The sequence below is a fragment of the Bos indicus x Bos taurus genome, chromosome 6 (assembly GCF_003369695.1).
Source record: "Bos indicus x Bos taurus breed Angus x Brahman F1 hybrid chromosome 6, Bos_hybrid_MaternalHap_v2.0, whole genome shotgun sequence".
Classification (NCBI taxonomy): Eukaryota; Metazoa; Chordata; class Mammalia; order Artiodactyla; family Bovidae; genus Bos; species Bos indicus x Bos taurus.
Window position 1 is genome coordinate 112771778 of NC_040081.1, and position 12809 is coordinate 112784586.

The 12809-nt window shown below is 53.1% G+C and overlaps 1 protein-coding gene across 6 annotated transcripts in view; it reads left to right on the plus strand.

Moving 5' to 3' along the window:
* Window positions 1-12809, plus strand: part of KIAA0232 (KIAA0232 ortholog) — an 82587-nt gene that overhangs the window by 49703 nt on the left and 20075 nt on the right. For 5 of the 6 annotated variants that reach the window (XM_027545095.1, XM_027545097.1, XM_027545099.1 and 2 more), the window contains 2 exons: window positions 8413-8479; window positions 9696-9777. In XM_027545095.1, coding sequence (XP_027400896.1) covers window positions 8413-8479; window positions 9696-9777 — 149 coding nt within the window. Of the gene's footprint in view, window positions 1-7055; window positions 7145-8412; window positions 8480-9695; window positions 9778-12809 lie in introns of those variants that run through there. The other variant, XM_027545101.1, reaches the window with a different exon arrangement.

The following is a 12809-nucleotide window of genomic DNA, read 5'->3' on the forward strand; positions in this document are numbered from 1 at the left end:
AGGTTTTTTTTTTTTTTCCTAATCTTATCAAATGAAAGTTGGCTGAGGAAGTGGACGTGCCAGGCATTCACCAGGAGCTTGGTGTAGGCCGTTTGCAAGTCCCCTGGTTTTTCTTTCTAGACTCTGCTTCATTGAAAAGAGCAGAGCAGAGAAGGCCCCGTGTGGGTAGTTTCAGCACAGATGTCTTCTATTTTGGACACAGTGTCTGTTGTATGCGGGTGTGTTGTTCCTTCCCCAAGTACCGAGGACGGTGATATCTGCGGTTCTGCGCTTTGCTCTCTCCCACGCAGGTTTGATACCAGCTTCACGTCCTTCTCCGTGCAGCTCTGTGTGGTCACGGCAAACTGATGAGGGCCAGAGCCACTGACAAGTTTACAAGCTGATCGACTGCAGGGTTAGTGGCGCAATCGCGAGACAGGGACGCAGGTGATGCTCCTGCTGTGTTAGGTAGGTAGATAGGTAGCGGTGACGTCACGTGTTACGTGTGAGATGAGTCTTGTTTCTTGCCTGTGTGTGCGTGTGACCGCTGCAGCTGCCGCGCTGGCCGTTCCTGTAAAAGCACGCACCGTCTTCAGGCTCTCAGCCGCACCGTGGTTTACGCAGAACGGCGGCCTTCTCTGACTGCACTCCGCATCCCTGTGATGTGATGCTCGTCCCCATTCAATCCTGGCACCAAGCTGTCCCCACGCTGGAGCGGGCCTCTGGACCTGCCCCCCCGTGTAGTCCTCTGAGAGGAGCTCAAAACCGCAGGCGGGTCCAGTCATGTCAGAACCTCGTACGCCGGCTGGTTTGGTGGCACTGTGAAGCGGCGTGAGCCGTGGCTCACTCCTCCAGGGGACCCTGCTCTGGAATGGGCTTCGTGGTCGTCAGGTCCAAGCTGAAACTGCCTTTGCTACACTCTTCATTCGCACATGCAGACAGCATGGGATTCTCTGGTACTCGTTGTTCTCTGTGACATTTCGCATTCGCTCCGAGTGCAGCTGGTCCCAGGGCCGTAGAGAGGATGGTGCTGTGACTCGGCGATGGCCACTGGACGTCCCCAGTGGGCGTGTCTCACACGTGATGTCAGCCTGAGCTGCTGTGGACAAGGGCATGTGCTGCTGTGGTTAAGTGGGCCTGGACCCCCTTTCCCCCTTTCGAGAACATAAAACCGAAAGTTGAACTGTGCCAGTGATTGTTTCTTGAATCCTCAAGTTTACTTGGTTTTGTTTTCTCTCCGTAGAGTTAGAGCTTTTCGTATCGTTTGGTTTTGTCTTTAATAATTATATTTCTGTTTCATTTTTATTGAGCTAGTTAAAACTGAATCAAAGCTAGTATTTCATCTCCCATTTGGGGAATGATTAGGATATTAGAAACTCAACAAGGGCCCTGTTTGGGGAAGAAATAAAATTAGGATGCAATGATCACTTATTGAAAGTTATTTCTGTTAACTTAGTTTTGAAAATAACAGCATGCTGCTTACCCGGGGTCCCTGACTCGATCTGGTTATTTAAAGACCAGAGCCTTGTAAAGAATCTATGTCTTTGGTACAGTGGAGTCTCATTGCAGTTGCTCATGTTTTCTCAGTGAGCTAAGTTCACCAGTGACATTCTTTTTGCCAGTAAAAGTTCACAGTACATCTCAATATTTCACATACGTATTGTTTATGTGCTCTACAGAGATGTGTATAAAAAAACACGTAAGGTTGTTCGTGGCGGTTTACTGTCAGGGTGAATTTTGACCAGGTCCATTGTTCCTTTGCCCGCCAGCATCTGAACTTAATTCATTCTGGATTGCAGAGCGTCCAGTGATAGCTGATACTTACCGAGCCTTTGACTGTGCAGGGCCCGTCTGGGCGCCCTGTGTGCACCACGAGGGGTGACGCCGTGCTCCCTCTACAGGCCAGACCCCCGAGAAGCCAGCGGGTTTCAAAGCTGAGATGGTCCCAGTCGCTGTGTTTCACAGCCAGCCCTGCCCGCGGAAGCCCAGGCCTTATCTCCTTGGGCAGAGATGGAGCTGGGCTTTCAAGGAAGCCTATAGGCCCTAATGAGGGCTCTGGCTCTTCCTCGGAGAAGCCTCGAGTGTTGGAGAGCTGGGAGCAGAGGAGGGATGCCACTTGACTCACCTGCCAGCAGCGTGCCGTTGGCCGTTACGTGGAGTGCACCGGCCGGGAGAGGCTGGGGAGGTCGCCAGGTCACCTGCCAGCAGCGTGCCGTTGGCCGTTACGTGGAGTGCACCGGCCGGGTGAGGCTGGGGAGGTTGCCGGGTCACCTGCCAGCAGCGTGCCGTTGGCCGTTGCGTGGAGTGCACCGGCCGGGTGAGGCTGGGGAGGTTGCCGGGTCACCTGCCAGCAGCGTGCCGTTGGCCGTTGCGTGGAGTGCACCGGCCGGGTGAGGCTGGGGAGGTCGCCGGGCAGAGGTGGACCCAGAAAGCAGGTGAGAGGCTGTTACAGGAGTCCAGAGGCTGACGACGATCAGGCCTGGTTGGATTCTAAATACATTTGGAAGCAGAGCTGACAAGCTCGGGTGTGGGGTGGAGCCGCAGCCCCCAGCCTTTTTGGTACCAGGGAACAATTTAGTGGAAGACAGTTTTTCCCTCTGATGGGATGGGGGGCAAGGGGGATGGTTCAGGCCGTCCTGTGAGCCATGGGGAGGGCAGATGAAACTTTGCCGTCCCCCCCAACCTCCTGCTGTGCGGCCCCAGCCCTGGGGGGGTGCACCCCCTGCAAGGAGGGCAGAATCAAGGAGGACAGCCCTGAGCACCTGCAGGAGTGGACACGTCCCTTACCAAGGAAAGGGAGTTCGGGAAGGAACACTAGCTCTGAGTGGATGCGTATGAATTAAGACTTGAACGTGAGGTGCCTGGGAGAGCTGGCAGAGATCTTGAAAACGCAGTGGGATATGCGTGTCTGGGGTGCAGGGGCTGGTGGTCTGGGCCGGGAAGTCATGTAACAGCCCACCTGACGCTGGTCTGGCTGGGGGCTGAGTCTGTGGTCTCGCGCGTCTCCAGGGGCTGAGCCGGCTGCTGGGAGAGGAAGACATTGGGGAGCGCAGTCCTGGGGGTGTCGGGTCTTTTTCTCTCTTTAGGAAAAGGTGGGGATATTTATAGGAAATTTCCTGAACTCTTAAGCACTCTAAGCGAGGGTGTGAAAAAGGAAACAAATGGGAGGTGCCCCCCTAACCATCTGAGGGTGAGGGCATGAAAAGAGGCGTACGGGGGCTATGGTGTGAAGCCCGGAGCAGTGTTGAGCCCCTGTGGACACGGCCGGGGAAACGCGGAGCTGTGAGCAGGGCTTGAGTGGCCACGTGCCCTCCCTGAGCATGCCCTCTCTCTCTGTGGGCACCGCCACTCAGAACCCACCGTTCATCTCCTGTGCACGTCCGTGTCCTTCTACTGAACGTTCTGTGAGACGGCACCCAGACGCGGGACTGTTCTGCATGTAAACTTTCGATGAACGGTATCGTCCTGTATGTGTTTTATAACTTGTTTTTAGTTAACGTTTTGAACGATTTTATCTATGTTGATAGTATGACCTTTTCACTGCTCACTGTCCATTGTAACACTTATAAAGCTGCTTCTTCTCCGGGTCATGGCCCTCTCAGGGGTTTCCCAGTTCTGACCGTGGTAAAGACCCCAGCAGGGACTGTTTCTGAGGCCCCATCCTGGGCAGTGCTTTTCCTCAAGGATGTCCTCTGTCGTCAGCCTGCTGAACTCAAGTCGGCTGTTTTTCACCATTTTTTGGCATCACAGGCTGAGTATCTGATGAAAGCTGTGGACCTCACTGGAAAGATCGTCTTTTCTTACACACCTTTGGCCCGTGATAGGCTCTTCTCTCCTCCTCTGTAACGCAGACTAGAGAGTGCTCAGCAGTGAGAGCTGGGGACAAGGCCGTGGGCGGGTGGGTGTCGACGCTCCTGTGTTCAGGGATGGGACTCAGAGCCCTCACAGGAGGGCAGAGAGAGCCTTAAAGTTACTTACCCTTGGATGTGTTCTCATCATCGTGACCACGTGTCCCACTGCTTCCTGTGGCACCGTGCTTGTATGACTCCCTGGCCACCAGAAGGCCTGAGCCTGTGAGCCCTGGAGTACATTCTCGGCACCCTCCCTGCTCTCCCGTCTGTTTCTTCCTGAACGGTGCTGTGGGCCGGGCTGGGCCCCTGTGTGAGGGCTCAGCCCGTTGCCACCCACGGAGCGGGGACCGGGCCATCCGGGCTTGCCTTCCTGGCTTGTCCGGTGCCTCCACAGGGCCAGCTCGGAGCCGAGACCCTCTCCGCACGAGGCTGAGGCTCTGCTGATGGCAGATGGAGCCAGGAGTCAGCACCCCCAGAGGACAGGCGTCGCCCCTGCCCGTGTCTCGCCGAGGAGTCCCTGCAGACCCGTGGGGCGAGTGCCCAAGACCCGGTCCCCAGAGCGCATGGCGAGCAGCTTCCCCATCCCATCAGTACTTCCGGAGAGGTGGGAGCCAGGCAGGAGTGCAGCAGCCAGCGCCTCTGCGGGAAAGTGTGAGATCTCACGGTGAAACCCGGAGGCTGACGGTGGATCCGCATGGCCCTCTTCTCCCTGGCTGCCACAGCTCTGAAGCCTGGGGAGCTCCTCACTGAGGAGAAGGTTGCTGCAGAGAAGAAACAGTCAACTGGCAAGATGGTCTCCTGAAAATCCTAAACGTCATGATGGAAATGAAAGGCTGGAAGAAGGATGGGAAGGTGTAGCTGAGGAAGTCTCCCAGGAAGTAGACCCACAAATGAAGCAGCGGCAAATAGAAAAGATAAAAGAAGTTGGGGATCAGTACAAGAAGTCAGCTTCCCTGGTGGCTCAGAAAGAATCTGCCTGCAATGCAGCAGACCCAGGTTCGATCTCTGGGTTGGGAAGTTCTCCCTGAGAAGGGAATGGCTACCCAGTCCAGTATTCTTGCCTGGAGAATTCTGCTGACAGAGGAGCCTGGTGGGTTACAGTCCATGGAATCGCAGAGTCGGACACGACTGAGCAACTGACATGCATGAAGTGAAAACCCCGCTATTTGGAAGCGGTGCTCTTATCATTCCCAGACGTGGAAAGTAAGGCTGCAGTAGGTGGATGAGTCACAGGCGGCCACGTGGCTAACCCTGAGGTGAAATTCAGACCCACGTCTATCTGACTGCACCCCCCAGCCCCCGGTCCTGCATGAAACAGGCAGTTGAGTGTCCCTGCGTGTCACACCTGTCAGTGATCACAGGGTTGGTGTGGGGCTATCTGTCCAGCACTTAGGGGCTGTCCAGTCCAAAAAGGTTCTCCATAAAAGGTTAGCCTTTGAGATGATTAACATAGCCACAGAAACCTTTGTGGAGAGGAGGGATAACCAGGCAGGACAAGTCAAGACTGCCTTTGTTTTCTTGATGCTAAAGATTAAAATCCTTAGCTGAGAAGGATGGGAAGAGAGGAGGAAGAAGCACCGTGCTGTGGGGTGGGAAATGATAGAAGTTTGTTGGGAAACCAATGAAAAAGCTTTCCCAGAAGCAGGGGGACAGTACGTCGCTGAGGGTCTGACCGGGGGCTCCCTCATCCCGGAAGTGCCCCGGGTCTGCCCTGAAGCCTGGGGGGAGTGAAGGCAGCAGGGCCGCACCGTGCCGTCCAGGCAGGACCCGGAGGACCTTGCGTTCTCCGGATCAGGTATGTTTCTCTTTCTTAATCGTCCAACCTCAGACTCAGAGCAAAAACCCCAAGTGTTGGAAAAGCTATGAATCAAAAAATGAGACTCTAGGAAATGAAAATCATATCCACTGTCTAGAGATGGCACCAGTATGCGGGTGACTTGACGTGACAGGCACGCTCACCTTGGTTTACTCTGGGGAACCTTGAGATGGGGGCATTCAGAAACGAGGAGCGGGCCTGCGCTCGGGGACCCAGGCCCAGGTCCATTGCTCCGGGCTGTCTCCTGGGACGTGGGAGTTGGTGGAGTGTAAGCTCCACGGGGACGAGGGGCTCATCTCGCAGGCTGTTCTGAGTGAGGGAGGAATAAACGAGTGAACGGTTGTTATGGAAGACTGCCTCCCGGACCTCTCCTGAAAGCACCAGGCTCTGTGTCTGGTTTCCCAGTGTAAAGATGTGGATACTGTGATTTCCATTTTAGAGTGATCCTATAGCCTGCAGAGAAATTTTTCATGTTGGTTTGATACTGGGTATTATCCATCTTGCAGCCAGAAAAGTGGTTCTTGAGTTGAGTGGTAGAACGTTAGTGTTTCTTTTTTTTTATCTACAGCATTTTTCTCCCTTTGAGTTATCCCTAAAGCATGAATATAATATACTTCTTCTTCCTTAAAATACTGTAGGCTCTGGGTGTTCTTGAATGCCCTTGTGGATATGCTACGCTATTAAAATATGATAATTAAAATTATCTAGTTAATATAATTGGGAAGCAGGATAAGATTTCTCATTAGCAGCACCAAGTCCACGCTTCAGAACGCCTGCTGGGAGATGACAGGGTCCAGTACAGCTTTTGACGCCCTTTTTGTCTCTCAGTTTGCTCATGTGATAATCCATGGTCTAATGATTGTGTGTGTGAGTGTGTGCGTGTGTGAGTGTGTGTGCGTGTGCGTGTGTGTGAGTGTGAGTGTGTGTGAGTGTGTGTGAGTGTGTGTGCGTGTGTGTGAGTGTGAGTGTGTGTGAGTGTGTGCGTGTGTGAGTGTGTGTGCGTGTGCGTGAGTGTGAGTGTGTGTGAGTGTGTGTGTGTGTGTGTGTGTGAGAAACTGTAGTTAGGATGCTGCAGGAATCAAGGAAGGAAGACAGGCCTGATGGGAGTGCCTGTCCCTTGTGGAGCACGCATGTTGCTTCTCTCCCATTTGCACTCCTAAGCTGCATTACTGTCCAGAGCAACTGAATTTTACAGTTGCTTGGAAGGAATTTCCAAGACAAAGCCAAAAAGTGAGTAGTGTCCGGTGACTGTTGTCATGGCTGGCCTGTGGAGGACAGTACGTGCCCGCCGGCTCAGAGCCCTGACCGGAGTGGAATAAGCGATCCCTCGGGCTCGGTGTTCGGCACTGGAGGCTGGCGCCGGGTTTAGGAACGGCGACACAGGCTTGCTGTACCGAAGAGCAGCGTGCCGCCGGCAGTCAGCTGACACTGGTGTTAGGTTCATGGTCCGGAGGAAATGGAATAAAGCAGCCATACTCATCCCACCTTGAACACTATGGTAAGCGAGTCTCCCCGGTGGAATTGTGTAGTTGGAGCTGTGTTTATGACTTAGTCCTTGCCATGGTTTCTAGGGCTTCTTCAGGAAAGGTCAGCTCTCTCCTGGCCTGTTTCCCCTTTTCTCCTTCTGTCCTGTCTCCCGTCAAAAGCTGTGCTGTGATGTGGATAGCGTGTAACTTAATCAGTGTGTACAATTAGCTGTTCTCATTGTGATCCTTCTCGCTGCTCAGACGGTGTGACTGTGCGGTTTCTCCTTTAGGATATCTCTAATGCTCGTGCTGAGTCATTTTGAGGGACGCAAATGGGGTAACGTTCTATTTTTAGCTCCTCGCGGCCCCGAGAGGGCGAAGGGCATTGGGATCCTGTGTGTCCGCTCGGGTCATGCCCACCTAGAGGGATTCGGTTCCAGTTTAAGTAGGACTTTTCAGCTGCTGAGTAAACACAGAGCTCCTGGGAAATGCGTTCACTTTTCCGGTACCTTGTGAAAGGTTGTTTCCTTTTCCTCCCTTGAGAGAGAGAGAATTTTACAAGTTTAAAAGTCTGCCTAGTGAAAGGTTTGCTCACGCCTGTTTGCATCATTCATTTTTCCGTCGAGTGAGGCTCTTATTCTCCCCCCACCCTCCCACCAATTTCCGACTCTTCCACACCCTCTCTTAAATTTTACCCTGATTCTTCACAGAGGCCAGTACCCTATCCATGACCCGTGCGGTGCAGCTTCACATTTGTTCACAGTGATGACATATGTTTTCCATCTGCTCTTTCTGTTCCAGTCATGAGTGTTCACTTTAAAGAGAAAAAAAGAAAAAGAAATCACCTGTTTTCTTTAGACCGTGAACTGCTAAGAGGACCGGAAGGCGATTTTTGTGATTTTTGTGATTTTAATTTGTATTGAGCCCCGTACAAGCTCTTTGCTCACCAGATGTTACAGATGTTGGATAATGTTTTTTTGATAGTGACGGACTCTTAGCTGTAAGACAGGCATTTAGGTCCTGAGGCTCCCCTGTGAGCAAGCTGCTGTACCCGCCGGAAGACAGAGCCAGTCCGGGAGTTTCCTAAGAATTGTTACATTGTATCGGCAAGTGCCGGCGAATATGCTTTATTAGTAAACTACGTCTGCTGGGTTGAATCTACTGTGTTCATTTAAATATGGATGGTGTATTTCTTTTGAAACGTGAAAGATTTCTAAAGCTTTCCTGTTAAGACGACAGTGTACAAACAGCTTGACTCTTCCGTACCTGGCAGTTACCATGTGCGTTTCTGTCCCCACAGAGCTCTGGCATTGAGACTTTAGTGGAGGAGCTCTGCTCCAGGCTGAAGGACCTGCAGAGCCAGCAAGGTGAGAGCGCTGTCCCCGAGGGCTGTCCACGTCCACCACGCAGGGCACAGGTCTCAGAACTGATCGGAAAGAAAGAGCACGGAACCACAGTCTTCATACCTGGCGTGTCGCCAGGCCGGTGTCCTGCCCCGTCTTTGGCTGTGGGGGGCTGCTGGTCAGCCCATGGCCATCCTCTGCAGAGAGGTCCCTGCTCTCAGAGGAGTGACTTCATCCGCCGGAGCACTCCCGGAGAGGAGATGAAGCTCTGGATTGGGAGCAATCATCTCTCGTCTTTTCCATCCTCCCCGCTCCTCCCCATCATCCCAAACTAACACTTGCCCGTGTGGCAGCGAGGCCTGCAGAGGTGTGTCGCCTGTCAGTTCAGGTTTGCCGCAGGAATTTCTGCCTTGCGCATTGACGGTTTGGGAAAGGCAGACTCGACAGGTCCATCGAGTCATTGTGATCTGTGAATGCTCACAGCTTCTTTCCCCAGCATTTCTGCATGCCCGTAGAATGAGAATTACCTGTTAAGGGTGTTTCTTTTGCTTGTCCCCTTCATGGTCATCTTGCTGTGCACCCCCAAGTCTCGAGCCTTTTTAAAGGCACAGTTTGTTTCTAATCTGAGGGCAGGATCGTGAGCTAAGAGTTGAAACACAGCCCTTGCTCCCCTAGATGCTAAGTAACAAAGCTAATTGTAGTAACTTTCTTTACATATCAGTTTTAATCAGGAAGAGGCGATATAAAGTCCGTGAGTGCGGAATCTTGTGAGAAAGTATTTTTGGAATCCAAACAGATGTTCTGTTCTTGCAGTGTAATTAATAAGCACCCAGGGGATTGCAGTCTTGTAACCAAGTGCCTCTAGCGTGCTCTGTCAGGGATGAGGTCAGAGGTCTCAGTCCAGTGTTAATGTGGCTGAGCAGAGTTTTCCCTGGCTCACTGAAGAAAGAGGCTTCTTTCTTTTTGGCCGTGCCACGGAGCATGTGGGATTTTAGTTCCTTGACCAGGGATGGAACCCACGCCCTCTGCAATGGGACCGTAGAGTTTTAACCCCCGGACCGCTAGGGAAGTGCGTGAAGAAATAGATTTTTATTAAAAAGATAAACTGGTGTAGAGGTCTTTTTAAGCCACAGAAGCCTGTGTAATTTCTGATTAAATTTACTTGAGAAACTTTCAAAAATACGAGCATTTACCGACTTGATACAAGACAAATCTTTCTGAATTTTTGTTTCGTTAACAGAAGAGAAGATTCACAAGAAGTTAGAGGGGTCTCCCTCTCCAGAGGCAGAATTATCGCCCACAGCGAAGGATCAAGTGGAAATGTACGTCAGGTTGTTCCGTGATAAAGCCGCGCTAACGACTGCCCTGCTGCGTGGTTGACAGGTTTAGTTTGCCATCTTCGGTTTAGTTGCTATTTTATGACTCAGGAATCTATTGAGCACTTACTGTGTGCCTGACACAGAGAGCTCAAAGGTGAATGAGCTGGTCTTATCTTTTTTTCACATACATTGAATCAATATTTGTGAAACTGATAAAATGAACAAGGTTATTATTTATGGTCCGTTCACACATGACCTTTGAAATCCAACGCCCGTCCTTTGAGCCAGCTGTGGGAATTAGGATTGTCCTTGTTTTACACACAAGGAAGCCAGCTTCCCACTACTGATTACCGAGGGAACCTGGGCAAGTCATGAACCCGCGTCAGACTCGTTTCCTGAAGATGCTTTTCTGCTTTCTTCATAAATGGTTTGTATTTAAATTGGCCTCATTGTAAGCAGACTTCCTTATCATACAGGTCATTGGAATCTTCCAAACTTGTAAATCTTAAGCGGAAAGCAGGATGTCGTTGGTCGTGTGGTGTGTGCTATCCGGTGTGGCGCGTGCTGTCCAGCGTGACATGTGCTGTCTGGTGTGGCGTGGCGTGTGCTGTCCAGCGTGGTGGCGTGTGCTGTCTGGTGTGGCGTGACGTGTGCTGTCCGGCTTGGCGTGACATGTGCTGTCCAGCGTGGTGGCGTGTGCTGTCCAGTGTGGCATGGCATGTGCTGTCCATCGTGGTGGCGTGTGCTGTCTGGCATGGCATGGCATGTGCTGTCCAGTGTGGTGGTGTGTGTTGTCCGGCATGGCGTGGCATGTGCTATCTAGCATGGTGGCGTGTGCTGTCCAGTGTGGCGTGTGCTGTCCAGCGTGGTGGTGTGTGCTGTCCAGCGTCATGGCATGTGCTGTCCGGCGTGGTGGTGTGTGCTGTCCGGCGTGGCGTGTGCTGTCTGGCATGGCTTGGTGTGTGCTGTCCAGCATGGCATGTGCTGTCTGGCATGGTGTACTCTGTCCGGCGTGGCGGTGTGTGCTGTCCAGTGTGGGTTGCATCCCGACCCCTAGAGTCCAAAGATTTCATATAAAAAAGAATGTAAAGCATTACATTAGTGTTTTTACTATTGCATATATGTAAACTGATCATGTGGATATATTTGGCTGAGTAAAATACACTGTCGAAATTAATTTCATTTGTTTCTTTTTACACTTCTAACGGGACTCCGAGAACATTAAAAATGACTTACAAAGCTCACAGTATGTTTCCATCAGACAGCTTGGTGTAGACTGAAAAGGAGAGTCCAGCATAGGCCCTTGAAAATCCGGCCCTGCATCACTCTGTGTGTGACCTTGGCTGGCCTCCGCGATGACAGTCCCCACTCTGGCAGCCAGTCTGACTCTCCTGAGTCTTCCTTGGCCAGTCTAGTCTGTCTCGCTCTGAAACTTTCCGTGGCTACCAGTTTCCTAGCAGACCGAAACCCTGTCTCCAAACGCTTCCACGCCAGCCTCCTGGTTTCCCGCCCCATGTTGCAGGAGCCACTGCTCTCCCGAGGCGTGGGGCCAGTGTCTTCGTATCCTCGCCCAGGTTCCCACGCCGCACAGCCGGCGCTCACCAGACCGCAGCATGCCTGGAGCATCAGGCTCAGGTGTGGTCCACCTCATCTGATTGTTTCGGGCCTCACCAGAATCCATCCCCTTTCCCGAACCCTTAAATCCCACGATCGCTGCCATTTCCGATGGCCTGCTTAACCAGCGGGGCGTCGCACTTGGCTTCTGAGGAGGAGACACGGTGGCAGTCAGCGACTCACTGTGCATGTTAATTCCTCCCCTCTTCACAGCTCTGTGAGGTAGGTACTGTGTTCAGCCGTTTTCTAGGCCACGGGTTTAGGACCTGTGCCTAAGGTCACAGAGCTGGCAGAGAGCAGAATGAGGACTCGGGCCCAGGGAGTGTGGCTTCAGAGCGTGTGCTCGCAACAACTTTGCTCTCCAGCTCTTCACCCATATGTTTCTAGTGCGTGTGGCAGCCGTGTAAGAGAGGCCCCGGTACCCCCGTTTTCCAGGTTTCTGTGCGTGCCAGCCGTGTGAGAGAGTTCCCGGTACCCCCGTTTTCCAGGTTTTCTATGCGTGCCAGCCGTGTGAGAGAGGTCCCGGTACCCCCGTTTTCCAGGTTTTCTGTGCGTGCCAGCCGTGTGAGAGAGTTCCCGGTACCCCCGTTTTCCAGGTTTTCTGTGCGTGCCAGCCGTGTGAGAGAGGTCCCGGTACCCCCGTTTTCCAGGTTTTCTGTGCGTGCCAGCCGTGTGAGAGAGGTCCCGGTACCCCCGTTTTCCAGGTTTTCTGTGCGTGCCAGCCGTGTGAGAGAGGTCCCGGTACCCCCGTTTTCCAGGTTTTCTGTGCGTGCCAGCCGTGTGAGAGAGGTCCCGGTACCCCCATTTTCCAGGTTTTCTGTGCGTGCGGCAGCCGTGTGAGAGAGGCCCCGGTACCCCCGTTTTCCAGGTTTTCTGTGCGTGCCAGCCGTGTGAGAGAGGTCCCGGTACCCCCGTTTTCCAGGTTTTCTGTGCGTGCGGCAGCCGTGTGAGAGAGGTCCCGGTACCCCCATTTTCCAGGTTTTCTGTGCGTGCGGCAGCCGTGTGAGAGAGGCCCCCGTACCCCCGTTTTCCAGGTTTTCTGTGCGTGCCAGCCGTGTGAGAGAGTTCCCGGTACCCCCGTTTTCCAGGTTTTCTGCGCGTGCCAGCCGTGTGAGAGGTCCCGGTACCCCCGTTTTCCAGGTTTTCTGTGCGTGCGGCAGCCGTGTGAGAGAGGCCCCGGTACCCCCGTTTTCCAGGTTTTCTGTGCGTGCGGCAGCCGTGTGAGAGAGGCCCCGGTACCCCCATTTTCCAGGTTTTCTGTGCGTGCGGCAGCCGTGTGAGAGAGGCCCCGGTACCCCCGTTTTCCAGGTTTTCTGTGCGTGCCAGCCGTGTGAGAGAGGTCCCGGTACCCCCGTTTTCCAGGTTTTCTGTGCGTGCGGCAGCCGTGTGAGAGAGGTCCCGGTACCCCCATTTTCCAGGTT